Source organism: Canis lupus, chromosome 14 (assembly GCF_003254725.2).
Source record: "Canis lupus dingo isolate Sandy chromosome 14, ASM325472v2, whole genome shotgun sequence".
Classification (NCBI taxonomy): Eukaryota; Metazoa; Chordata; class Mammalia; order Carnivora; family Canidae; genus Canis; species Canis lupus.
Genome location: NC_064256.1, coordinates 47,784,268 through 47,809,235, shown reverse-complemented (window position 1 = coordinate 47,809,235; position 24,968 = coordinate 47,784,268). Strand labels below are relative to the sequence as shown.

General features: G+C 45.1%; 1 protein-coding gene across 2 annotated transcripts in view; it reads left to right on the top strand.

The window, feature by feature from the left end:
- Positions 1–21,053, top strand: part of AOAH (acyloxyacyl hydrolase) — a 158,052-nt gene extending 136,999 nt beyond the window's left edge. For both annotated transcript variants that reach the window (XM_025464638.3, XM_025464639.3), the window contains exons 18-22: positions 4,310–4,368; positions 4,457–4,516; positions 5,804–5,900; positions 11,113–11,189; positions 20,753–21,053. In XM_025464638.3, the coding sequence (XP_025320423.3) occupies positions 4,310–4,368; positions 4,457–4,516; positions 5,804–5,900; positions 11,113–11,189; positions 20,753–20,881 (422 nt within the window). In that variant the 3' untranslated portion in view covers positions 20,882–21,053. The remainder of the gene's footprint in view (positions 1–4,309; positions 4,369–4,456; positions 4,517–5,803; positions 5,901–11,112; positions 11,190–20,752) is intronic.
- Positions 21,054–24,968: the final 3,915 nt, after the last annotated feature.

Here is a 24,968-nt window from a genome sequence, read left to right as displayed (position 1 = left end):
CTAGCATTACACAGCACAAAAGAGTTAGAAGGAAAAGGTAGAATGAGTTTCTTCTATATAAACAACCCTGGTTTGGGGGGGAAGAAATCCAATTAGGAAGAAAGTTGAAACCATCTAAAATTTGTTTAATGTTTTTAAGTTATTATTCATATGCTAAATTATCCCTGCTGCCTGGTTGCCATGGGAAATAAATTATAAATTCCTCAACGAAGCATCAGTATCCTTCCTAGACAGCCCGGGGAAGTAGGTGGGATTTACCCAGATTCCCCAATTCTCCTTTGGCTGGCACGTAACTCTCATAAGATGAGAGGTTTGCAGAGACGGCTCGTTGTCCTACATACAGCTCAGTACAGCTCTGGCTTCAAATCCAATCCTTGGACCCTTACTCCCACCAGACACGAGCCAGCAGTAAAGCAGGTTAATGCCAGGCCGGTCTTGGGGTTTGGCCGCTCTGCGTAGGTTAGGGTAGGTCTCATCTTAATCAATAGCCAAATACCAGGTCTGATTCACAGGGCACGGTGCTAAGGGTTGTGTAAGCAAATAAACAGGGTTTTCCTTTTTTTTTTTTTTTTTTTTTTTTTTGGTTTTTGAGCCTGAGAAGCATGGTGATGATGCTCTCTAGACATGACTTGAGCCACCCATTAGGATTAAGAAAGAAGTCGGGAAGCAGAAGGAGTCAAGCAGTACTCCTGGGTCAGTGTTATATTTTCTGCTGCCTCCGTAGGACAGGTAGGAACTCAGACTGCTGAAATCCACAGCACCCCATCAGCAGATAATGGAGGCCCAGGGCAAGAATAGATTCCTAACTCACCCCTGCCAAGAGGAGAGGGTAATAAATCCCTCCTAGCATCTCTTAGCCATGTTTGAATCACTACCCAGTCAAAGCCTGGCTCCCAAGGGCTGTGACCACCCCATAATCTCTACCAGTAATTAACATTCCTAGCGAGAATGTATATAGTCTCACCAGAAAGTAAGTCTCCCACATTAGGATTCTACTTACATAGGTCTTTTCAAGCTTGACCAGGGATGAGTCCTCTCAGGCACATTGCCTATGAGAAAGGCAATCTCCCCATAAATATGTCTGAGAAACCTATTATGTGCTTTGGGGGTAATGATGATACTAAAATGGAGTCTTTGTCCTCAAAAGAGACAGAAAAGACAATTCCACTGGGGAAAATACCATATAGATCCTGACAGTGAAATCAGCTTGTGTCACTGACACTGGTATAAGCTATGGGCATTCTGGAAGTTAGCTGAAGGGTGAGACTATAGTCAGAAAGTCCAGAATTTCTGGCTACAAGTAAGTGTGCAAGTAGCCCTTCCTTGAAAGGCCTCTGTCATGAAACATCAACGACAACTTCATTTTCCCCCGATTACTCTTAAACTTGAAACCTAATATATTTTAAAATACCTTGCAGTATACTTCCTGTTTTATGACTGGCTTACTCCCTGTCTGAATTCATGTGGTTTTTATACTTTCGGATGGTATTTCAAAGAGGTGTGGCAGATTTTTGTTGGTACTACGCTTTTACGGTACCTAAAATTTCATTTATAGTCCTAGCATTAAGTAAATGCCAAAGACTCTGCCCTAAAGAACTAATAATGATGGAGACATGAGCTGCTGCTATGCTACTACAGCCAGTCGTTCGAGGGACATATGGCATCCATTGGGCCACCCACTAGCTTCCCACCCCTTATGCATGCACACACAGACATGCACGCACATGCACATGCACACACACAGATCGTTCTTCAGCTCTGATCATTCCTGGGCATTTTTAACCAGCTTTCTTTACTAGATTCACTTTCTGACCAGGATGTTGCAGACACTGCCTCTTTATAGGCACAATATGTAGGTGGGATCAATCTTTATACCAGGGCTCCTTGATATGCAGAAATACTATTGAAAGTAATACCTAAAAAGAAAGAGTGAATAGTCAACTGACAGTACCAATAAGTGGAGATTGCATAAGAACTATTTTCCCTCTTCTGTCTTTGAACCTTAAGCCCATCATAAGCACTCCCAGCTGACCTTCCACATGGCCAGCCCCAGAATCACCCTAACTTCCACAGCAGAACTCCCAGAGAGAAGGGAAACCAACTCATTACATCTTCGCCAGTTCCCTCCCAACTACATCTAGCATGCCCTTACCCTATTCAACAGACCTATGTACTCACCTAAGGATTTCTCCTATATCAACCTTGTCTAATTAGAGCTAATGCCAGAGTAGCAAGAAGATGGAGGGAAAGTGACAGGGACTGGGAGAAGGCCCAGAAGGAGGACACACCTTGTGGTCTCATCCTAAGGTGTGCTGGGACCTCTGCAGTAGGACAGGAGTGAGAGAGGAGTAAGCTAGGATGGATAAGGCTATGGCTAGACTTAGTCCCTAGAGGGGACCCAGCAGGGAAGGCCCCAATATCCAGTAGCAGGACAAACTCTGGTCCCTCTGGATGGCATAGCATCCAGCCTTGGTGGTGGGAAGAGGAAGGGTGCAAGAGTGTTACTTGTAGTCAGGCCTTAGGTGCCACCACCTGCAGGTTAAAAAGACCTCAGCCACTGGGCAAGGGAAAGAGAGAGAGCCCAATTCTCAGGGAGAGGGGAATCAGGGCCAAGCAAGTTTACAGGGCTCCAGCCAAACTACCTAAGGTTTATTACAAAGCTCCAGCCCAACAACGACAGCAACACAAAACCAAGATGGCAGAGGGAAGGCTGCAGTTCAGGGGCAGTACCGGAAGGGGGCAAGAGCGAAGTCTTTGGGACACAGAGGCTGGAGGATGGGGAATGCAGGTAGGAGGTGTTTGTCACTACAGCTGGCTAGGCTGAGACAGATGGGGACACATATAGCAAGGCAAATTACCAAACACACACACACACACATACACACAGAGGCATGCATACGTAATAGAGGGAAAGAAGCCTCAGTGGTGGAAAGCAGGATCTTGGAGAAAGATGTGAGCTCAGGGCTCCATGTTGAGCATAAAATGAGAGCAAAACCAGAAGCAAGTGACTTGGGATTCATCCAAAATATGAAGATGCAGGCACCTTTGGAGAACAGAGGAAGCCTGGCGTGTCATTGTGACTTTAATGGCGATAATAAGCCTGTGGCTTTCCAGTCTTGGGAGTCACTCACCCACACAGAAAGAGAATATATATTTCCTCTATGACAAGAAAATTGAATCTATCTTTCAGTCTAACTGATCTGAGGTATAAGTGAAAAATAAGACTGTGTTCTATCACCTTCAATCTTTCTCTTCGCTCTGAGATAGGTCCTATTATTTTCCTTTATTTTTTCAAGCGTGAGAGAAGTGTTAATGGATAAGACATCAGTCATTCACCCCTGAGATTTGAGAGGGCCTGGGTTTTGTGTCTCAGCCACAGCATGAAAGTCGAATGGCCTCCAGGGGTGGATAGGCTGGGAGGTGGGGGGAGAGAGGAGGTGTGTGAGAAAAGAAAAGAAATACCCCCACAGATCCTATATCTACAATCGATGTTTGGAAAGACTCTGGATGAGCTTACATATGGCACTTAACACTTTTATTCCTTTAAGTTTTATCTTTGTAGTAATTTCTACACCCAATGTAGGGCTCGAACTCACAACCCTGAAATCAACAGTTGTGTGTTCTTCCAACTAAGCCAGCCAGGTGCCCCCACCTTTATTCTTACGTACCTCTTTAACCTGCACCAAAATATAAATTAGAGCATATGTAGTAATTAGGGCTCAAATAAGACAGGCACTGGGCGGTGAAGGGATATGAGGTGTTGTCCCTCTCCATCAAGCAATGTTGGAGGCTTTCAGTCTACCAAACGGCCGGGCAGCTCATGGGCAGAACTTCAGACGCCCAGACTGTCCTGGCAGGTCCTCAGCATGGGATAATTTGGCAGCCCTTCGTGTTACGTAAAGCCAAAAAGGAGGCTTTGGCCACCTACCACCTTGAATGGTCTCTCTACCCTATGGGAACTTGGCATCTCACACCACTGCCCTGAGAAAGCCACTGCTCTGCAAGGCCTTTGTTAGTGGTGTTCCAGCCTGTATGGTGCCTTTGTAGCCTCTACCTGGGGTCCAGATTAGGGCAAGAGCTTGAGATGGGAGTAAACTCCCTAGGGCCCCTCCCCAGCTCGGTCTGATTTCCAGGGCGCTCAGAAAGAAGGAACACTCAGGCATCCTTCAAGAGCAATGCTGCATGAGAAATGGGGGCAGGTCCCTGGAAGCGCCACCCTTTGGCAGGAGAGGCAGGCTCACCCACAAGCGTCCCCAGTTGGCTGCCAGGTCTGAATAAGTACAACACAGCAGACCTCTCTGTCTTCCAGGCCAGCTAAATAAGGATGTGACCTATGCGCATTTCTACTCCTTCCTGAACTGTCTCCAGGTGAGCCCACGCTGACTTGTTCCAAGGCCGCCTTCCCTGTCACTGGCGTTGTTCCTCTGTAATCAAAGCGGTGTTTTCTTACTCTCAGGTCAGCCCCTGCCACGGCTGGATGTCCTCCAACAAGACGCTCCGGACTCTCACTTCAGAGGTAGGACTCTAGCAGGTCCTTTGATACCATCTTTGATCATTCTTTCCTGGTGTTTACTGCAGCATTTCTGCTGGGAATGGGATTTGGGCAGGGCAATGGCCTCCAAACTGGTGAATAAAAACATCAAACTGCCAGGGAGTTCGAGAAGCCAAGAGAATGTGGGGTGCCCTGTCCCTCTCTTTCTGCCTTGCTCTGGGTCTGTTTCCGTGTGTGCCTCCGTCTCTTGTACGCACACATACGTGTACACACATACACACCTTTTAAAGCTGGTCCGAGCCGTACTTGTAGAGGTAAAGAGGTGTGAGCAAGGTTAGGCCCATGGATGACTGGCATTCTCCCAAGGTGGGCCAGGTGCTCCGCAGCCCTCCTCTCTTCACTGAGGAGATCCAAGGCTCATGTATTTCTTTCACAGATGGTGAATAATGTCTTTGCAGAAGATTTACTGATTTTTTTTTTTTTACAAAAGGACTATATTTCAATTAAAAAAAAAAAAAACTTGGGGGATATAAAAAAGCTGAGCATAAAGAATGATAACAAAAATTTCCCCAAATCCCACCACCCAAAGTCAGTATGTATATGTGTCTTTCGGATACTACAGGTTCATAGGCATTTGCAGGGGTTTTGCCTCCGTAATATCAGAGTACACATATTGTTTGGTGCCTTCTGATGTTCATAAGTTAATAAGCTATTCCTCCCCAGCATAATCTTGTAACCACTTTAAAGTATACAGCGTATGAATGTGCCATGATTTATTTCACTCCTTAGTCTTAGCCATAGGGGTAGTTTCCAATTTTTCACTGTGAAAAATAGCACTTTGATGAACCTATGTGTGTGTATATCTATATATTTCTTCCTAAACCATGTCTACTTCCTTTCAACAAATTCTTAGAAAAATTATTGGGTCAAAGGGTATGGCACGTTTAAGGCTTTGATCCCTACTTCTAGATCGCTCTCCAGAAAGGCTAAACAAATTGACATTCTCAGTCACCTCTCCCAGGGCGATATTCCATATTATCATGGTCATTCATCATCTCTTCGCCAATCCCATGGGAAAGAAGTGATATCTTATTCCTTTAATTTTCATTGATTGATTCCTATTGAATGTTAACAGTTCTGTGTGTTCCTTAGCCATTTGTGCAAGACTAGAACTGAAGGAGCAGAGCATCCCTGTGCTGCTGGCTCCAAGTGGGGGGGGGGGGGGGGGGGGAGGCAAGGGCTAACCATTTCTTTGTGCTGCCCACTAACATCTGGATTTTATGGAATTCTCCCTATTTCCTTTATATTCAGAGAGCAAAACAACTCTCCCATACACTGAAAAAAATTGCAGCCAGCAAGAAATTTACGAACTTCGATCTTTTCTACGTGGATTTTGACTTCCAGGAAGGTAAGTTTTTCCTGGAAAACTTATTGACGCAAGACAAAAGTAGCCACTACAGTTTAGAGCCTGACTTAGCAAAGCGTTTACAAGCCAACGTGCAGTAGCTTGGCCAGGGTGGCTCCTGCACATGTTGACACCAACAGCTCTTAGTATTGAAAAAAAGATAAAGTGTGAGACCCTTTCAGGGAGGGAGGAAGCTTACCATCACCCCATTTCAAGATCATTTTAGAATCTCTGAAGCAACAGAGCCAATGACCAGATGGAGAGAGCTTTGGGCTGGGAGCCGCAGATCCATGGAATGACCTGGCTCATTCTTGCCAGTCCAGCAATGCTCCGCTTAGATGCTAAAGATGAGTGTGGCAGGAATGAAGGATGATGAGGCAGTGCTTCCCGTAAGGACACTGAATTACCTAGGGACTCGATGGCCGTGCAGATTCCCAACCCCCACACATGAAATAACTTATCAGAGTCTTCAAGGAAGGGGCCTTGGATTTGCCGGTGGCAAGGTGGACAACCCAGATCCCAGCTTTCCAGAAAGAACATCACTATTTCTTTCCTAGCATTGTGTCCAAACACGGGGGTCACTGATGAGTGGCCACACAAAAATAGGCATGATTGTTGGAGCTACTGATTTATTCTTTACATCTTGACTCTGAAAAATTGTCATTTATTGACTTTAATCCTCCCAGTCTCATTTTCATTGCTGAGCACTTGTTATACAAGAGAAAAGCCTCCTGTTGATGGACTGCCAGCTGAGATGATGCTAATGGAAGGCTTTACAGTGTATGCAAATGATGGAAGAGGTCTCATCCAGAGTTTATCATCTCTCTCTCCCTGCCACCAACACCCCCAGCCCCAGCATCTGGGATGAAGCAGATGGCCATCATGAATTATCAAATTTTACATTAGCTGACACGTATTGCATTGCACACTCTCGTACTTCAATCCTGAACAGCTTTTCAACAGGACTGATCTCCCTTAACTAGATTTCCTGCCTAGGTGATACATAATTCTTTCCTGGGGAGAGACATTTTGATAAATAACCTCTCATTAAAATGCAGAGCTAAGGACTCATTAATGAATTCCTGGTAAACAAATGCACCACCAAGTGATCTTTGATGATCATCAACCTTGAATATAGATAAAGTTATTAAAAATATAATAATGTCTAACATTCACATGGGACTTTTCATTTTCCAAAGTAATCTCTAGCTCGGTCATTTATTGTCTTTGGGAATGTAGGCAATTCCCTGAACATGTCCAAACTCTCCTTTCCAGACCTGGAAATGGAGTTACCATATCTACATAATAAATCTTTGTCATGATTGTATGGAAAAAGTGTGTAATTCTCCTAAATGCTGTGCCTGGTACATAGCCGGTACCCAGGAAAGAGGACTGTCCTCTCACAGGCTTGCTACTCAATGTGTGGCTCTGGATGGGCAGCATCCACACCAGCTGGGGGCAGGTTATAAATGCAGAGCCCTGGGCTCCATTCCTAATTAGGGCCTACCTAATTAGAAACTGCATTTTAGCATAACCCACAGATGACCCATATGCACATTAAAATTTAATAAATGGGGCTCTGTAAAACTCCAAGATTAAGAATTTAGTTAGTCATCTGATTTTTACTGAGTCCTACTATGTACTGTGTAGGTGCCGGGAATATAGCTGTCAGAAAAACAAAACAGCCCTTATCTCCATGAAAACTATAGGCAGAAAAGCTTTACCCTTGACGCAGTACAGCCTGCTTTCCGCTGGTGACCTAACAGGTTGAAGCAGAGGCTCATCGGCCCCTTCTTGTCCTCACAGCAACAATAAATGCAGTATAAAAAGCAAAAAAGTTAAACCAAGTGAACATTCTAAATCAAGTGGCAGTGGGTCACCTTACTGAGAAGTCTCCTCCGTATTTGTCCTTACTTGACAACAATCGTCAACAGTTTGAGGAATTTCCTGAGAGATATTTATTAGAAATAAATCTGAAGATCCAGGTTTGGTAGAGGGCCTTCCTTGCCTTCTCCATGTGTCGTTGGTGGGCACTCCACTAGGGACAACGTTCAGGCCCTGGAGGGCAGGCAGGGGAACCTGCGAGCTGGGATCTGCCCCCATGGACATTGGCCACCACATAGGACTGTGCCCCTGTCCCAGCTCAGACACAGAATGACTGCGTAACCTCGAGCAGTTAAATAACCACTCTTTCTTCCCTTTTGTGTAAGGTAGCAATAACTAAACCGGGAGGGTGGGGGGACGCGGGGGCTATGTGAGGATTGACACAACACCGCAATGTAGTGAGAACTCTGTTAGCACCTACTACGTTCTTCTAGGGCTTATTATGGAAGAAGAATAAATGTTGATTCTCTTCCAGTGTCCGACCCCCCTCCCATCACCAATCATACCCCTGGACCACTCTGAGCTCCCTAGAGGAAGCTGCTGTGGAAATGCATCTCATGAGCTATGTGGTCTTGTGTTACCAGACACAAAACTGTACGGCCACTATTACACCTGCCACCTTAGTGGTCACGTGAAAATCTCCCCTCTCATTTCAGTGCTGTATTTGAGCTGACTACGGCATCACAAATATCCCCATTTTCGTATGAAATTTACAGTTCCACACCCGGTGCAGGAGCAAATTGCAGCTGAGGGTCGCTGTCCCTTGAGGGTCGGCATGAGACCTCGCTGTTCTCCACTCCGACGGCGTCAGTCCCGCAGTGAAAGGCTATTGCTCATCTCCAAAGACTCCTTTTTGTCTCTTGCTGACTCATCCTCTAACAGGTTATGAGCTAAACAGAGGCAGCAATTTTTCCTCCCTTCAGGAAATGCCAGCTGGAGCAGGTGATGTCCTTTTTCTTTGTCTGTCCCACACCTCCTAAACAGAGGAAGGAAAATGCCACTTGGCTGACAAGGCCATTTTTACACCGACAGTTTAAATATACCAGCTGCCCTCTGTTTCCAAGACAACTCAATTGGAGTAAACTTGGTTCTTAGTCCTCCCCACATGTATGTGAGTAAAACAACCAATCACTTCATGGTGCTGGCCAGAAGTCAGATTCCTTGTTTTAAATATCTGCTAGGGTTGCTGCTCATCAAGGAGCTACCCGGTGTTTATGACTCTTCTGCAATGACTTCTATCGCATCCCTGAACAGCTGGTCATTGAGCTTTACAGATACAGAAACTACATCATGCGCCAAAATCCCAAGAGATCATTCACGATCATTCGAGACGTTTAAATTCAGGTCTTCTGAGCAAATAGGAATTCATTTACCTATTTTTGATTGTGGTCCCAGGTAGGAAGAAAACAGACCAACTTACCATGCTGCCCCTGCTTGCTTCTCCTCTAAAATCAATCAGAGGACACCTGGATGACTCAGTTGGTTAAGCATCTGCCTTTGGCTGGGGTTGTAATTCCAGGGTCCTGGGATCCCAGTGTCCCATGTGGGGCTCCCTGTTTAGTGGAGAGTCTGCTTCTGCCTCTTCCTTTGCCCTCCTCCCCTCTCATGCTCTCTCTCTCTCTCTCTCACTCTCTCTCTCTCTCAAATAAATAAATAAGATCTTTAAAATAAATAAAATAAAATCAGATAGTGAAGAAACAGAGACCACCAGTATTGCATTTATTCTAAGAAAGCAAAATTTCCCCCTAAGATCAACAAATGGAAAAGGGTCCCTCTGTCTAGCACTGGTCACAATACAGATAAAACCTTAACCTCTTGCCTGTGAGTTTCTGATTCTCCCTTTAAGTGTTATAATACCCATGTCCCCAGATGAGCAATGACTGGTAACCCTCGCAGACACAATAACCATGTGAGAAAATGATGTTTTTCACTCTGAATAGACTGATTGTAGCCTTGGTAACCTGCGACATTTCTTTTAATGCCTATTGGATTATTCCATATGATAAGCCCGTTCTTCTAAAGACTGGACTCCCTTGTAATGGGGAGGCGTGGAGACTCATGCAGCAGCAGAAACATGTTTCCTGGCAGGAAGGAATACGTTATCACTGCCTCCCAATAAAACCCAGACGCAAAATATGAAGGAGCGGCTCAGTGGCAGGCATTTTGCAGGTGAAGAAGCCAACAGGAATCGGTGATCCTGTGTGTAGGACTTCCAACCACCAGCAGGAACTCTTTCCTGAGCTCTGAGAAGAGCAGCAGTATTTGCAGGGAACAGGGGTTGGGTAGCAAGCAGGGGTGGCATGCCGTGATATTAGGGCTAATTACCAAAGCAGCATAGCACTGAGTCAGCTCTGTGGACAAGCTTCACTTGTGCAGGCAAGGCCTCCAGTAGAATTTCCATGCCTTCCCTGGGGGCAAGATGGGGGAAACCGAGAGGGCACACATCCCTGCTCTTGGGTCTTTATGGGGTGAAGAGTGAAGAACTGGAAAAATTGCAGCTGTGCCTGGTCCGCTCTCTGGACACCAAGGAAGTGAGGGCAGCAGGCCTCCAATATTTTTGTCTGGAGGCTCTCCAAGGATTTGAAATCTCCTTGAGGGGGTCCTCCTGACTATATAATATTACAGTATAGAGTTAACGGTGCTATCGCCTTGGAGCAACTGACATTCTCGGTCTCCTACTCCTGTTGAAGGGCAGTCTCATTGCTTTGCATCACTTTGGGGCTCATAATATTTCCTCTGTAGCCACACTCACTCTAAATGTGATGTTGAGATAATTTTATGTAATTATCCTCCTGACAAACCGTACGGTTTTTAATGGTGACTGCTTGACATATGCCGGCAGTATCTGGAAATGGCAGCCCACGAAAACGGGATGTTAACAAAATGTTTAATTTTCCCTCCTCCTCTTGCAATACTCTCCTACTGAGAAATGAGATGAGTTTCCCTCGGTGTTGAATATTTCAGAGCTCACCTTTTCCCACCGCCCTCCTCACTGCACAAACCACATTCACCCAACATCTTCATACATTTTCCTCCTGAGTTAGGTAGAAAATTAAGAAAAGAAAGAAAGAAAGAAAGAAGAAAGAAAGAAAGAAAGAAAGAAAGAAAGAAAGAAAGAAAGAAAGAAAGAAAGACCATACAATGGGAAGGTCATTTCCATTCAGAAAGCCTCAGGCTGGAGATAACAGCCCAGAGCAGCCACTGGGGAGAAGGCATCGGCCTGGCAGGCAGTGGGCAGCTCTGACCTCTTCCACGTGGCCCTTGCTCTCAAAGGCTGACCATCACCCACGGGAGCGTGTCTCTAACCTCTAGTTGTGTGTGTGCCCTGCAGTCACAGAGGAGTGGCAGAAAAGAGGCGGGCAGCCTTGGCAGCTCATTGAACCAGTCGATGGATTCCACCCCAATGAGGTAAGTACAGCCACACAGCGGTTGCTGAAGGCTATCTGCTGCGTTATTTTTAAGATATCGTTATGCACCCATGTGTTTATTTTTATCCCCTTTTGTTCCAGAAAGATGTACTCACATGTATAAGATAGAAGCTTCAATAAAAATAAGCTGAAAGAGTAAAAGGCAAGTAAGATAGAAATGATACCTGGCATCTTGACTCAGTGCCTACAGTTGATAAAATGTGTGTAGGGTAGTCCTGAGAAACTGCCCGCAAGAGCCTGCAAAATCAGCTCTGTTTTTCTAGGGGCTGATGTATTTTTATTAAAATAATAGTAATAATACATCAAATTTAAAAAATATCACAAGGATTCCTGGAAGAGAGACCTGTGAGCAATTTCTTCTTTGGGTCATTCCAGAAAGTACATTAGATGAGAGGAAAGCAGTGTCCTTAACAATATCCTGCAGTAAGAGCTGGTTCTTATCTAGGATTCCAAGGTACAATTCTGGAAAGCAGTTCTACTCTGGCCTCTTCACCGATCACAGCGGGGTGGAAGGTGGGGCTCCATCCCCTCCTACCGTCACCCTATCCATTATCCTAACTTCACCCAGGGAAGCTCCACTTTTATCTGTCATACATACTGGACCTGCTTGTGATGTTTCTTCATTTAAAACAAATGAAGAAGTATGGGAGTACTTCTGCCACTTTTCAAATTTTGAAAGCTGGCAATCCTTTGCAACTATAGTCTTTCTGGTCTAACCTTTGACAAGGGTGTAACCCACAGAAGCAGTTCTGGAGTGCTCTCCCAGCGGCCTTGGTCTCGGTGGCCAAGCCTGAATGGAATGGCAGTCCACCTCTCCTCGAGCTGTAGGCTCTCTGAGTACCCACCCGCAGGGCTAAGAACTGTCTCAAAAGTAACAAAAGAGTGCCACTCCATCGACAGACGTATAAACAGTGGAGTCCCACAAATGCTGGGTAAATTTGAAATGAGCATCAAATGCCCATCTCCCTGTTTTAAACAACTAAAAAAAAAAAAAATCTAAGTAATGCACCTCAGAATATCTAACTTTCTTGCATATCATTTGGATCATCTAATCCAACAGAATTATTGGTTTGAAGCTGGTTAAATATTAGAGTCTGCTCCCCCACAGAATGATGGCTTTCTCTTAGAATGCTTTTTAATATGGAGACCTCCTTTCTGGCAATAATTAGGTTCTTGTCATTCCCACATATCACAGAATTTTACATTTCTGATCCTAGGGAGAATTGTGGATCTGAAGAAATGGTCAGAGAAAGAGTTAATTAGGAACAAACTAAAATGGAGAGGATCAAAAATAGCTTTGTTTTAACCTTTGGGACATACTTGTCTGATCCATCAAAAGACCATCCTGCCCCCTGACACTTAAAATAATATTAGGTTCAAAGCCTGTCAAATTAGAGCTCTATCTTGCACTCAAACAGCTTTGCCTAAAACTGATTATTGAGAACAGGGTCAAAAGCTGAAAATTGGGGAGTGTGTGGGGGTGGTCAGGGTGGCAGTGTACCCAGCAGGCTTAGTCAGTAGAGTATGTGACTTTTGATCTCAAGGTCATAAGTTCAAGTTCCATGTTGGGCATAAAGCCTTCTTAAAATGAATGAATGAATGAATGAATGAATGAATAAATAAATAAATAAATAAATGCTGAAAATCAGTGTGTGCCATAATCATATATTATCCCTGAGAGATTTGTTCATGTGCTGGCAGCAGATGATAGTGTGGTGGACCACATCCAACATGAGCAGCAATGGATGGCCATGCTTAAAACATGTCTACTTATCATGTACATTGAGCTGAAGAATCTGGACTGCAACTTGCCGTCCAAAAATGTTTATTGAGTCCCTACCCTATATTGAACATAGTGAGAATTCAAGAGTGAACGAGAAACTGCCCTTGCCATGTAAGGAGATTATAGTCTTGCCCTTGCCATGTAAGGAGAGAGATTATAGTCTAGAGGGAAAGAATGACAAGTACACACATAATTAAATATAACGTGGTTGGTGCCTCCAGTTGTGTGAGCACGGTGCTATGGGAGCACTATATGGGATGGGACTGGAAAGAGAGATGTTTGCAAAAGTTTTCAGAGACGCTCCCTCAGAACTAAGACCAAGAGCTAGTCAAGTGCACGTTGGGTAAACGGGGTACACAGAGTGTTATGAGCAGAGGAAACTGCTTGGGCCAAGACCTGAATGCAAAAAAATAAAGCCAAACAAAAGGAAACACCCCAGTGGGACACGTTGGAGGAAATGAAAGTGCTGCTAGTACGGCTGGGACATAGAGTATGACTATGGGGTTGAGAGAGAGGAATCAAGAGAAGTATCCAGGGACCAGATCACATAAGGTCTGTAAGGGGTTTGACCTTTTTCCTGTGGGAAAGGAGGAACCATGAAAGGTTCTTATACCAGAAAGAAAAATAAGCAGACTTGTGGTAGCAGCTGGAGAATGGTGTGGTGGGGTCCTTCGAGAGGCTGGGAGACTGCCTGGAGGATGCCTCTGTGGGTGAGAGGGGATGGCTCAGGGGAGTGGGGAGGAAGAGAAAGGCCCGCATGGGAGAGATTCACACAGTTGAAGCAACAGAACATGGCCATTTATGGGACGTGAGAGTGAAAGAAAGAGATGCTAAGCATGACACTTCTTTTATGACTTGGGAAATTGGATAGATGATTCTTTTGCTCTGAGGTAAAGAACACAGAGGGTGGGGTGGTTTGAGAAGGAGCTTGGCACATGTTGGATTAAAGGAGCCTGCAGGACATCCAAAATGGAGGTGTCTCTTTAGCAGATAACACATAAGCTTAGAGCTCAGGAAGGAATCTGGGCGGAAGCTACAGATGTGAGCACACCAGGATAGACTTGTGACTTGAAGCCTTGAAGAGGAGCCTCTTGGTGTACCTGTAAACTTCCCCCCAAATGATGCACCTTATAGCAGGGGCAGCATTAATGGATCCTTTTGGAACCTTATGTTACTATTTTAAAAGCTAATAACTTAAAACGGCCACACATGTGCACATGCACACACAGAAACACACACAAGCAAATGATGCACAAAATATAGGGAGCTATAGGAGTCCATATCTCTTCCATCTTAAAAGAGCCAGATGGGCAAGGTTAGTCTAAGGACCTCATGCTAATAAGATGGACATAATAACACCAACTAAAAAAAAAAAAAAAAAAAAACCAACTAAAGGAGTAGACTCAGGCCAGGCCATGTTTAAGTGCCCTCCCACCAATTCCTGTACATCGGAGCAAAAACAGCTGGTACTGGCCCTTTACCATCAGGGAGGAAGCAGGCTTTATCTTATTGGCCTATTTCTTCTCCCTGTAAGAGAAATAGCAGAAGTGTTCATTCAACCACTCCAATTTTCTTAAGAAGACAAGTTTAATTAAGTAGAAACATGAGTTGTGTTGAACAGTTCAAATTTATGGTTGATACATTCTAAATTTTAACCAAATTCTATTATGTAAACTCTTTGCTTATATTTTAATGGAAAATAACCAGGCTTAGAAAAAAATCTTGACATAAACTGACAACCACTTTACCTTTCCATCTCATTCCCCAAATGTAGAACCAGAATTTTAAAAAACATCTTCTTCAATATGAGGGAGAGAAGCAGGTTATAATGCTGGACTTGACAGTTGATGGGATTTGGTGGGTGGGAAGGAGATGACTCATAGGATTGGGCATCTGGATGAATAGATGTGAAAAATACCAAGTCAAGGAACCCTGAAGAGGAAGGACTAGGTTTCGGCATTCTGGATTTGGGATGCCTACATGATATCCAGATGGAACTGTCTAAATCACCATTAGATCAAGCTGATGGTTTCTGACCTCAGGAGAGGAGCCTGGCCTGGAGACACAGGTTTGGAAATCATCAGTATCTGGTTGAGAACTGGAAACATTTGCGGGAATGAGCTTGGCCAGTGGGATCAAATTGTGACCTTTGCCCATCATGGAAGGACCTACTGGAGAGGAAACCCAGGAGATCATTTGATGCCTCCAGTAAAGAGCAGGTATAGTAGAGAGGGGGAGAAAACAGCCAAACTTCTGACCAAATGGAAAGAAAGTTTGACTTACAGAAAAAAATGATATTGCAAAGACCCAAGACCCAGATCTGTGGCCTGCAGGAGCCATAGCAGCTCTATTAATTCAAATACTCACTTTTTAAAGCCTCTGCAAAGTTAAACCTCTGAAGAGATACTTTAAAAGATCTCTGGGCCTAAAACCAGACGATAGTAAACAGAAAATGTTGGAAGAGCCACAGACATGCATCAAGTCCAGTTTCCTTGGCTTCTCCTAGACCACCCAGCTACACATCCCTAAGGCCCCCTGCCTTAGCAGCTTTGCCCAGCAGAGCTCTCTGCAAGACCACCTCCTCTCCTCTTAGGATGCCAGGAGCAACTCAAACCATCCTAAAACTCTTCCTGAGAGCAATAAATTCTCCATGACACCCACTCCCCTACTTTATCTTGAGCTCTGAACCTGTATGTTGCTGGAGGCAGACATAAGATACTGATCAGTGGATTGGTTTTAAATTATATATAGATTAGGTTTTAATATTTATTATCTATATAATTGGTTATTAAATGTTAATAAGCCTCTAGGTCTTTGTTTATCTCCACGTATAATCCCCTGGGAGCCCAGGGTCCTGAGTGGATTTGTGGAGTCCCTCAAAGAAGGAAGCGTTGCTGGCAGGGGGGAGGGTGGAGAGGAGGGCCTTCTGGGCCAGGAAACCCTCAAACACAGTCCCTTTCTGCTGGCCCTGCCCGTGCACCAGGGACCACTTCTCTTCAGTTTGCTTTATACATAAAGCCAACTAGCAGCAGTGGTTCTGAAATGACACACTGGGTCAGCACAGGGGAGCTAGGGCTGAAAATTTACATTTTCCCATAGATGTAAATGTTTAAATATATCTTACACTGTTGTCATGTTGTTGGTTTACAAATTTAAAATTAATTGGGACAAGGGCTCTGGGTGGCTCAGTCAGTTGAGTGTCTGACTCTTGGTTTTGGCTCAGGTCATGACCTTGGGGTTATGAGATTGAGCTCCCGCTCAAGATTCTCTCTCTCCCTCTTCCTCTGACCCTCCCCCTGCTTGCTTGTTTGCACTCTTTCAATCTCTCTCTTTCTCTCTCTCTCTCAAAGAATAAAAATAAAATTAATTGGGACCAAAAGTAACCAGGTCCGATAGACTGTATTTCTGGGCTGATTAAGAGCCCAAAGAAGCAGAGCCATGCCTTCTCTGTGGTAAGGGCTTCCCTGCAGGCGTTTAAAAGCAATCTTACCAAGATAGCCCAGAAACGTTCTTCCTACAGGAAAAATAAATTCAGAGTGTATTTTTAACTTTGGTCTCATAAAACCCCAGAGTTAAATTTAGCAAGGGTTCAACTTAAAAGGGATCAGGGATAAGTTTTTGGTGAAACCTATGCAATCTTGTTTTGGATTGCATTTTTTTTTTTTAATATTATAGAAAGGTAGTCACTATTTAGAGTTTGATTTTATAGTTGTTTTACTAATGGGTTCTATTTTTGTAACAAAACACATAAAATTAGTTTATGAAGTAGGAATGTGAAGGAACCCTGGATTATGCCCAGCGGTGAGCACTGCTGGGCTTCTGCTGTGTCTAGGCGTGTCTCATGAATCTGTCGAGTGGACCCAAAGGAGTATATTTCCTTGGAGGACCAGACGCTCTCCTGGAGAGGAACTCAGCATAAGTCCAAATATGGTTAAGCAAAGAAGCGTGGCTCAATTTAAAAACTATCATTGGAAGGGAGAGACGGTCTAAAAGCCATATGGTGGCTGTTATCCTAAACCGTACCAGGTTCCTACCCTCCTGTTCCCCTCTCCCCAGACTCATGCCTCAATCCTGGGGGCCTTGGGGGCTGCCAATAAAAACTGAACGACCTGTTTCACCAGGCTCCTTAAGACAACAGGGTGTTGAGTCACCCCGCTTTGTTGCGCCTTCTGTGAGAATTTCACAGAGGAGCCTTCACAGTGGACCAGTGACCGTCACCGTGGGCACCTTGATGGCTTCTGAGCAGCAGCAGCAGGCACCCAGGTGGGTGGCAATTTCCCACAAAAGCACTGGGGCTGCAGGAGCACCTGCAAAAACACCACCAGTGCTCCTCAGGGGCGGACCTAGCCAGAGGAAGCAGCACACCCGCTGGAGTTGGCAGTGGTGTCTGGACAAGAGCACACCACCCACGGGCAGCTCCCTGGACTCACTGCAGCTGGGGCCCGGCCAGAGCTTACAGGCAGCCGAGTCAGCTCCAGAGGAAGAGATTCTTAAGGGCCTCAGTTAACCAGAAAGTCTCACTTAACCAGCCCCCTATTCTCCAGCATTCTGCTGGACCAGACGTCACCCCATGCATGTGTCTGGTAGGGTTCGTGAGCAACACAGCCCAGGAACCCCTTCCAAGCCGCGGAGGCTTTGTGCTCTGGCAGGAAGAAGCTGTCTCTGTTCCCCCATCCTGAGGACACATGTTGGGGAGACGTGTGACAAAAGTCTCCCCCGGTGAGATAAATTAGCTTGCGCCCATCTGATGGAATACCGTGCGCTGAATGAGAACAATGATTTAGATCTACCTTTAGTGACACAGAAAGATGTTTGTAATATAGAGCAAAGTAAATAAAAGCAGACTACAGATTGTGGGGGCGATTACTCAACTGTATGCGTTTGTCAACACTCACGAAGCTGTTTATCACAAGAAGTTAATTCCACTGTGTGTAAATTAGATCTCAGAAAGAGCAGACTATAAAATGATATTTACAGAAGGATCCAGTGTGCGCACGCATGTGTGTGTGCGCGTATGTGCGCGCCCGTGCAAGGCTCTCCGCCCCACGTGAACGTTGGCTACCTCGACTATAATTACAGACGACTTTCATTTGCTCTGTTTTCTCTTTGTGCTTAATTGTCTTTTCAGATTTTTCTCAGATGAGTAGATATTGCTTTTGGGCTGTAGACGTTGACTAGGGAAGCACAACAAAATATTCACGTTCGGGGAATAGCTCGTTCAGAGTAATGAGGGTAAAGGGTGGCTGTGCCTTGCCCTGTGTTTCGTGGGGGTCACAACAGGAGGTTGGTTATAAGAGAAGCCCACAGTAGATGCTCAGTAAGTGTTTGCCACACGAGTGAATGATCGTAGTGCGTCATTTTATCACAAGTCTCGAGTTTAATAATAACCATTCCACTCTCGCAGTGCACACTCATAAATATTTTCATCTCCATTAGACTGACAGCCAACTAATTGCTTTCAAACCAAATAGTTACCACATGCTCAGAGCTGAGCTCTTTCCTTTTAACTTTCCTCTTCTTATCCTCACCCCATCTCCCCCTTTATTAATTTAGATTGGGAAATAAATAACCACAGATGTCTTGGTTTCACATAATTGTTAGGAAGACAGCTTAGATATACCAGGGTGGAAAGGCGAAAAAACAAAACAAAACACAGCAGAAGAAGCAGTAATTTTCCACAGACCTGGCGGCAGCCTCCTTTGTTGAGAAATAGCAGGAAAAACAGCCAAGAGACCAGTCTTCTGTCTTCGAAGACACTGATTACTTAGTGCGGGAGAGATGAGCAACCCCTTCCTGGAAACCTGCTGGCCTGACAGCAAGCTTGGGGGTGGGGGTGCAGAGGGGGAGCAGAGAAGGGGGTATAGGTGTAGGCATGTGTGTGTCTGTCTGTCTGATGGGGGGGTGGGTGGATATGGTGTGTATGGTGTGATGTGATGTGTATGGTATTTGGGGGTGCGTATGGGGTATGTGTGTATGTGGTGTGGGTGGCATGTTTCTGTTACACACCACAGAGATATGATCAAGATGATCAAGATTACATGGTTGGATATGTAAAATTTTGGGGTCCACCTCAGACAGCTCAGGGCCATATTAAAATACTGGGGATATTTAATGTAGCAACTAAACCGGTTCTAGTTTTTTCTAACAGCTGCTGAAACCTAACACACAATTTAGACCCAGAAAGTTCAGTTTTGTGTTTTGTTTTTTGTTTTTTCCAGAAAGGTCTTTAAATCATTTAACTCTAGAGCCTCATTTTGCAAGCGGAAGAATTGCAGCTCAGGGAATAGAAGGGGCTGCCCAGCATCACACAGGTGCTGACAGCACTGCCTTGGAATGGCGAACGGGACCTGCCCTTTGGAGACAAGGTCCATGTGTTTCTGAATAAAGCTGGGAGTGCCCCTGGGCACCTGCTCTGAATGGTGTGTTCCTCACGAAGGCCTTCGGCGATCATATTTCTCTTTGCAGATGTAGCCAACTAGGGCCTCAAGACCTGGCCAGGCCCCATTTGCTAAGTGAGGGCATTATCTGCAGAGAAGGAGTCCTCATCAAAGGCCTGTTAATGACAGGCTGGAGGATTAGACAATCCAGAATGGATCCTGCTAACATCATGAGGACAGGGAAACCCGCAGTAAAACCAAGCAACCAGACTAGGCGTCCAGCTGGGAAAGCCAGAGACAGGCCTGTTGCGCATGAAGCCAATGACTGCTCATCCTGGCACCCGAGCCACACTCCTCGTGCTCACGGTGCCCTTAGACCCGGTGACTCTGCAGCCTCATCTCCCAGGCACCCTTGGTCTCCCACCATGAGTCCTCTTCCACACCTCTGTGCCTTTGCACAAGCTGTCCTTTGCCAGGTGCACTGTTTCGCACATCATCCATCTGAGTAAATTCCCCCTTGAATATCCAGCTCAGCCATCACTCTCTTTAGGGGAGACCTGTCGCTTCCCCCCATCCAGCAGAGTTGGAACCTCCTCCGCTTCCAGCCTCCCACAAACCCCTCTGTGGGTTTGGTGGTGTCATTTTGCATGTTTGGTTCCCTCCCTAGACTGGGAGTTCCTTGAGGGAAAGACTCATCCTGTTCATCTCCAAAACCCAAGCCTTAGGCCTGTAGGAGATATTAGCTATCTGCAGATAAATGAAAATGTGCATTTGCTATCTGCTATTAAATCAAAAAATCACCTCAGAGTTAGCAGCTCTAAACAACACAGAATTCACAGTTTCTGTGGGTCAGAGTGCTGGCACAGTTTAACTGGGTCCTCTGCTTGGGGTCTCACAAGGTAAAAATCCAGGTATGTTATCCGGGTCACATCCTCATCCAGAGACTCAACTGGGGAAGAACTGCTTTCAAATTCACTTAGGTTGTTGGTAGAAAGCATTTCCTTGTGGTTCTAGGACTAAGGATGCAGCTTCTTGCTGGATGTCAGCCCCTTGCCATACAGGCTTCCCATTGTCCCTTTGTCCTTCATCAATCCCGCAAAGAGAGTCTCCCAAAGCAAGACGGCCAGCAAAGCAGTCATCCATATTATATAATCACTGAAGTGACATCCTTGCACCTTCCCCATATTCCATTGATTAGAACCAAGTGATAGGTCCCACCCACATCAAGGGAAGAGGATTATACAAAGACACATGGTCTAGGATGGTCATGAGGGACCATGCTAGAGTCTGCCCACCACACAAAGAATACAGTAAATCCTGTTGCTAAATTCTTTACTTCGTTATAATTTCCCTTTTACTCTTTCTTTGGGTTCTCTCTTGCAGGTGGCTTTGCTGCTGTTGGCAGATCGCTTCTGGAAGAAGGTGCAACTCCAGTGGCCCCAGGTTCTGGGGAAGGAGAATCCATTCAACCCTCAGATTGAACAAGTGTTTGGAGATCAAGGAGGCCACTGAGTGCCTCCAGGATATGCACTCCTGGAAAGCTCAGGGAGGCAAGAACAAAGTGCTTTTCTCTCCTCTTGGAGTCTGTCTGAATGACAGCATGATTCTGTGTGTTTCGGGGAGCAGTTCCCTCCATTTGTCCCTCAGATCACCTTCCATTAAAGTGTTTTGGATGCCATTCCAAGCAAGAGAGTTTCTGTGCCCTTCAATAGCTAATTGTTCTAAAAACAAATTAAAGGCCCCAGGGCCTTGGTTCACCAGGACTGATGAACAGTTAGAGTTGAACAGCACTCTGCTGCTGTTGCTTTAAGAGGGCCAGCAACCAGGGCCACCCCTGGGGAGGCTGCTGGCCGGCTGCCGAGGATGCTCACAAGAAAACACAAAACTATAAATACAGAATCAGGGACAAACCTGAATGTTTATTTAGAAGGAGAAAAGAAATCACAACAAATTACGAATTTTTAAAAGTTGCCAAATAGCATAAACCTCACAAAATCCAGATGATTGAGGAAAAAAAAAATGACCATTTTCTTTAAAAGGTTCTCTTACATCCTTTGGCTGCATAATCTCATCATCCTTTCCTATAACAATGATTTGGTGATATCATTGTGTACAGAAAGGACAGAAAAGCAAAACGTGTTTCTTTTTATTGATAATTTGGAAGAATTTCTTTCAACTGCGTAAAGTTGGTAAAGTCACGTAAACTTTTAGAATTGTCAAATTGGGAGGACCTCTATCAAATTTCTTTTGAGTGAGAGCTGTTAGAGACACACTCCCTATTTGGAGTATTGTTAATGTTTTGTGTGCAAATACACCCAGGAATTCTGGCAAATTCTGTTGTACGCCATTCTCATTGGTGTGTCATCTCCCTTGCCCATCACTGACGCAGCCATGGATTCAGGGATGTACGCCCAGACCCATGTCATGCTGCCAGCATCCCACTTCACATGGGCACATCCCCCTCCATTCTGCCCTCAGGAGCTTGCTTGACACAGCCCAGAGGTGTGGGGCAGTTCAACCCCAGGGGTCCCAGGAGCCAGTGAATAAATGCACCAGCCTCTTCCTTTCATGGTCCCTTTGGGGAGGTCTTCAGTGTGTTTCTCAGGGCAGAGTCAGCCCCTTTGTTCATGGCAACAATGCCTTAAATGATGCTTCATTCTACCCTGTGTCCCTCTCCTTGCTCCCTCATTCCTGCTTTCTGGGATGCTTCCCAAATAAACCACCTGCACCTAAATCTTTGTCTCAGTAAAGACAAAAAATTAAAATGATGATGTGTGCATAACTGTGTATGCTTTGTTATTGAATATATTCTCAATGTGGAGATACCTCTGCTTTGACTGGGCACCAGTGCAAACAAAATCTCCCACTCACTGTACACCATCCATTGTCATGGACCAGCTTCTGCTTTGTGCCTTTTACACCTTGTTTCTTCTCCATGATCCACCACTTCCCATGCCAGGAGCTGTAGGATACCTTTTTTTTTTTTTTTTTAAGATCTTATTTTATTTATTCATGAGAGACAGAGAGAGAGAGGCAGAGAGAGAAGCAGGCTCCACGCAGGGAGCCCGACATGGGACTCGATCCCGGGTCTCCAGGATCACACCCCGGGTGAAAGCGGCACTAAACCACTGAGCTCCCGGAGCTGCCCTGTAGGATACTTTCATACTGTGATTGGCCCATTGGCTCTGCACCCTTGTAGCAATGCTGGTGGACAGTAGGAACATGCCTGGAAGCCCCTCCTATACCAGGATAGATAGCAGTAACCCGGCTGTGCACTGGGCTGACTGCAAACCACATAAATATTTCAATGTAAACCCATCCTAAATGGATCTCCACTTTGACTGCCCCAAAGTTCCCATGGCTAGCCTACTGCCATCAGATATAAAAGAAACAGAAGAAGCAGTTGTGTTTAAAATATCCTACTTTTGCAAATTTTGCAAAGCATGTAACCATGTGAACGCATTGCTTGGGCCCCTTCCAAGGCTTTGGAAGGGACCCTAAACTTAATCTTTTTTCTTAGACTTATGGTCAATCCACCTCAGCTCACAAGATTAATTTGCCAGATTGTCTATGAGTTCGGTTTTAGGGGCCAAACACTTAAAATGGTGTCAACTCATTAATTTCCGTCATCTGGACAGAACCCTTGGTTCAGCATGACCAGTACATGTCCCAGGGAGGTGGATCAACAGGGGACCAACATGCCATCAAGAAGCTGCTTGTTTCCAGCAGGAAATACAAATGAGGAGAACGAACTGGAGACAATGAGGTGTAGAGGTATGGGATTATGGAAACCTCGAACACCTGTATCCTCCTGAGGGATGTGTCCACTAACAGGGTCTTAGTAAGTACGTTACTGGTCTTGGTGTTCCAACATCTCATATTATTTTGAAGCACCCAAATACCAATACTTGTCGTAGTGTTGTTTTACTGTTTTTTTTTTTTAATCTGAAATCTTAATCATTTAGTCTTAAGATATACCCAGAGAACACTGCACTAAAATCTTGTATTCCTTTAGAAGGAATTCTATTTAATCTTCCTTCTGTTTAAGATGCTTTCAAATTACTTGATTGCTATTCTAATTTCAATTTCCCAGACTACTTGTGAAGTTGACAATCTTGTACTGTTTTTGCTGTTGTGGAGGGGATAGAGAATTCATTTTAGGTCTAGTCATTTTCCAGAAGGCCCTGGAGGATAGAGTTGTTTGGAAAGTGCAGGGTGTATAGGGAGATTCAGAAAGTATGGGGAAGAGGTTCCCAGACTGACTTGTCCTGAGACCAACCACCTCCTTTCTACCCACCCCCCAGAAGTCATCTCTGTCCCTGCCACTTTTTCCTGTTTAAATTCTCTTCAGGACCAAAGCCCCCACCTTGGAGAATAGTTTCATCAGCATCATATTTCCCATCCTCCACTTGAACAGATGCAGATGAGGAGGCAGATGAGCCTTCACCCTGAACCCTGACCTCGCTCCTGGGACATGGCCTCACAAAATCGATGGATGGGAGAGGATGGGAGTACCATCCCATTCAGTTTTTTTTTTTAAGATTTTATTTATTTATTCATGAGAGACATAAAGAGAGAGAGACAGAGACACAGGCAGAGGGAGAAGCAGGCTCCATGCAGGGAGCCCAACTTGGGACTCTATCCTGGGTATCCAGGATCAGGCCCTGGGTTGAAGGCAGTGCTAAACTGTTGAGACACCTGGGCTGCCCCCATCTCACTTTTTTAATAAAACACCAATACTATACAAAGTACTAAATACCACCATTGTCTTCTCAAGAGCTGGAGTCCAAGCCAGGCCCTCACCTAGGGGGTCAGGAGCCCATGGATGAGGAGAGTCCAATTCTGCCTCCATCTTTATACTCCACACCAACAGACATGTCCCTTCTTTAAGATTCAACCACATTTTTCTTTCTGGCTTAGGGATGTTCTGTCCCTATAAGATGCTTTGTGTACTTCTCATAACTTCCGAGTGTCCAGAATTTATAAGATAGCTGCAGGGGACAGCTTTTATCTTGTATTTCTGCACCAGTGCCTCTTGAGATACCACCTTTAGCCTCCAGTTTTTCAGAATCATAGCATGTGAGTGCTATCCTCTGAGAGGCACGTGAAGGACTTTCCCATGGGGGGCTCACATCCCTCTCCATCCTCTTCCCCCATTCCTGCAATGGCCTCCTGGTGAGATACACCAGAACAGAGGCTCCAAGAGAGAGAACCTGGCCAGTCATGTTCCCTCCTGTATCCACAGCCTTACAACAATGCCTGGTCCACAAAAGGTGCTCAGTAAGTAGTACTGAGTCAATGAGTGAATGAATGAATGAATGAAACATCAGTGTTGCTTTCCAAGACACACTTCATTATTGCTTGTTACTTAAAAACAAACAAACAAACAAAAAAAGAGCTTCTTTTTTTTGACACATTAAATTAGTCCCATCGGATCACACTTGTGAAGTGAGAGGGTAAGAAAGAAAACCAATTAATGAGAAGATGCCCTCCTCCCAGAGACCCTTGGTGGGGAGACTTAGGCTCCCCTGTAATCTTCATCAGAACACCCACCAGTTCATTGTCATTTGTTTCTCCTATTTTCAGATGAAAGACCTAT